We start from the raw sequence: 3451 nt of genomic DNA, 5'->3' as shown, positions 1-3451 counted from the left end.
AAAAGTGTCTGTGACAAAAAATAAAAACTGCAGTTTTCACACAGACTATACACAAACTGTGGTCCACCAAAGACCTCTGGTGGAGCGGCGAGTGGTGCAGGAGCAGCTTTAAAGGGCAATGCAGCCAATTATTACAGAGAGATGTGTCTCACTCACACACGCACGCACGCACGCACGCACGCACGCACGCACGCACGCACGCACGCACGCACGCACGCACGCACGCACGCACGCACGCACACACGCCACCCTGATGACTCTGAGTTATTGTTAATGCCCATATAGAGTTGCTGAACTGTGTGGATATGAACTGCTGCAGTGAAGCGGGTTTAGAAACTGAATGATTGCGTCAGAAAAAGCTGATTTTAATGTCGAGATACATGAAGGCTGAAGGCTGGAATGAAGCTGCTCGTGACCGTGACTGGAAACGGTAGCGGAGCAGCTTCCAAAGCTCCGAATCTGGTGGGACTGTGGAAAGTAAACCAGGGAATCCGGCTCCCGGGCAGAACGTCACAACGTCTCCCGTTCTTAATGATCAGTGAATGTTTACTGTTCAGCAAACATCGCGTAAATCTGAAGGCAGTGTGCATGCTGTGAATAAAAGCACCAAACACAAACCAGAGCCTGTCTTTAAGGGTTTATTTTTCTTTACAATCACCTTCTCTTTGGCTTGTTTGTCAGTCGTACCAATAATGCTCAGCGTATAACATCTCATGAAGCGCCTCCTTTACATGCCGTTGGAAACACTTCAGAATCAGACCGTATTAAAACAAGGAGGCACATAAAGTGAAAGAACAACAACTCCAAAGTTTTTGCACAACCTGCACGTCTGTTTGTCGTCGTATTTACAGATGGAAAACACAGCAAAGGCAGAACGAACACAGTCTTTTTTCCGTACCAGTCTGTTAAATCCCTCCCTGAGTCAGACGCTGTCTCTGTCGAATTCACACACAAAGTACATGGTGGGCTGGCAGGCCACGTCCGTCCACTCTCCGGAGGACAGCATCTCGGCACAGTCCTCCTCGCCGTACGCGTTGTTGGGCTCCCCTTTCCTCCAGCGGCTGAACGTGGTCATGGGGGAGCGGTCCACGTATGTGAAGACGCCCTCGCGGTCCAGATCATGGATGCCGATGTAGACTCGGCCGAGGCCGGCCTCGCTGATGTACGCCGCGATGGCGGCGTTGGCCCCCTCGTCCTTGGGCATGGCCAGGTGCCCCCCCCTCGCCTGGCAGTAGACCTGGGCGTCGGAGTAGCGCTTCTCTTCCTTCACCAACAGATAGATTTTACTGTCTGTCTCTTTTATGCCAGCAACAGCTGCAGGGGAGGGCAGTGCTGAAAAATGAGCACTTGTATTTCTATAAATTTCACAGTGACATCTGTGGATTTACACCAACTGGACTGAGTCACATCCAGAACACCGATATTCAGGAGGGTTTTTTTTTTTTTGAGAGGAATCTGATTTCTTACCATTTTTGATGAACTTTAGCTCTGAGGACAGCTGAGCCACGATGATGTCCATTTCTCCGATCAGCCGCCTCATCGGCGTGCACTCACACGGGACACCTGGAGAGGAAGACATGTGGACGCTCAACACTCCTCTTCATCGCCAAACAGCCAGACACCTGTTTCAACCCATCCTGCTGCTAAATACAGGAAGTAAGTGTGTGTGTGTGTGTGTGTGTACGCACACACACACACACACACACACACACACACACACACACACACACACACACACACACACACACACACACACACACACACACACACACACACACACACACACACACACACACACACACACACACACACACACACACACTCACCTGGCTCTCCGTTGGGGCCCTGAGGTCCCGGGTCACCCATGTCCCCTTTGATCCCTGAGACACGAGCATGAAGGTCGATCAGTTAAAGAAATCGTCGTAATGTTTTAGTAGATTGATGAAGAAGTATCGTGACGAAGCTCAAGCACCTTTGAATCCCGCCGGGCCGACCTTTCCGTACCGTCCCATGACGCCTTTCTGTCCTTTAATGCCGGCGGCTCCTGAAAGCAGCAGAGTCTTATTGAATCATCTCTGTTTTGTGGACAAACCCTCCCCTCTAAACGGACACCACAGGGACTGTTTGGCACCTATTTGTTTAGAGGATAGTGCCTTTTTTTTTCATCATTTAACTGTGATGGTTTTTGACTTCTGTGTGTTTGAAATAAAGACTCTCCCAATCCTAGAAAGTGTTTTCAAACTTTGTGTCTCCTGAAGTAGAAAACTCCTCATTAGGCCTTCAGTAAACACAACGTGGACTCTCAACTCCGATGTAAACACCGCGTCTCTGGACGCCTGCTAATGATGTCCACGCTCTTTATCAGCCCAGAAATGTGCTCTCTCCCCCAGTTAGCGGACGCTCCCAACACGTCCCCCCGACAACCGGAGGGCTTTCCACACAAAATGAGAGGAATCAGCTTCACCAGTCTGTCCTGCTGGTCCCACTCGTCCCGGCCTCCCCGGTGCTCCTTTCTCTCCCTTTTCTCCAGGTTCTCCTGTGGAAGCAAGAGAGGACGAGAGGTCGTCGTACGGCAGCTCCTTCTCTCCGTCATGTCCCCCACCTCCCCGCCGGCGTTTGTACCTTTGAGTCCGGGAACGAGGATCTGAACGGTGCACGTCTCCTCGCTGAACTGTTGTCCACGTGCACTTTGTGCTGGAAGGAAACTCATCAACACACACATGAAGACGACCGGGACCAGAACTGTCTCTGCTCTCATTCTTCAACATGAGCTGCGAACACACACACACACACACACACACACACACACACACACACACACACACACACACACACACACACACACACACACACACACACACACACACACACACACACACACACACACACACACACACACACACACACACACACACACACACACACACACACGGTCAGTGAGAACTTCAACCGGACAAAACAACAATCCACAAACAGCTCAAAAACGTTCCAGATAAAAAAAAAAGTGAGTTTGTTTGAAAGAGGACGGAGGTTCCCCCAGGTCTAATTAAATCCAGAGCCCCTTGAGGTGTGGATCGTACCTGTATTAGTCTTTCCCCAGCAGAAGTTCAGCAGCTTGCAAAGCGTTTCAGGAGCGTTCACCACTGCCGCTCCTCCAGGAACAGTTCATGTTCCTGCGCTCGCTCCGCAGAATGTGCCTGATAGCACTTCTATAAACAGTCCGCAGATAAAGTCTGGCCTCACGCATAATGAGCCGGAAAACCAGAGAAAGACTGCCGCAGCCTGGTAACGTGGATCCGGTCATTAAAAGCAGCAAATTGATCTGACGAGTCTAAGAAATGATCTCATGGACTGATGTCAACGTTTACATTATTTTATCAACGACCACGCAACAGACGAGAATGGTGTCTGTCCAGCAGAATATGGGAATGTATGACTTTATCTGTGCTGC

At 50.2% G+C, this 3451-nt stretch overlaps 1 protein-coding gene across 2 annotated transcripts; it reads right to left on the bottom strand.

Annotated features, from left to right (window-relative positions):
• Window positions 1-622: 622 nt before the first annotated feature.
• colec11 (collectin sub-family member 11) lies at window positions 623-3199 on the bottom strand. 2 transcript variants are annotated; one of them, XM_080479452.1, is made up of 7 exons: window positions 3081-3199; window positions 2623-2771; window positions 2465-2536; window positions 1973-2044; window positions 1827-1880; window positions 1468-1563; window positions 623-1332 (listed from the first exon to the last, which is right to left on the bottom strand). In XM_080479452.1, exons 2-7 carry the CDS (start codon window positions 2756-2758, stop codon window positions 923-925), a joined length of 840 nt encoding a protein of 279 aa, XP_080335578.1. In that variant the 5' UTR covers window positions 2759-2771; window positions 3081-3199; the 3' UTR covers window positions 623-922. The 2 variants fall into 2 exon arrangements, with proteins under 2 accessions (XP_080335578.1, XP_080335579.1); XM_080479453.1 differs by having other exon boundaries at window positions 623-1314.
• Window positions 3200-3451: the final 252 nt, after the last annotated feature.

This window comes from Lipophrys pholis (genome assembly GCF_963383615.2).
Source record: "Lipophrys pholis genome assembly, chromosome: 14".
In the NCBI taxonomy this organism is placed as follows: Eukaryota; Metazoa; Chordata; class Actinopteri; order Blenniiformes; family Blenniidae; genus Lipophrys; species Lipophrys pholis.
This window is presented reverse-complemented; position numbering and strand designations above follow the sequence as displayed.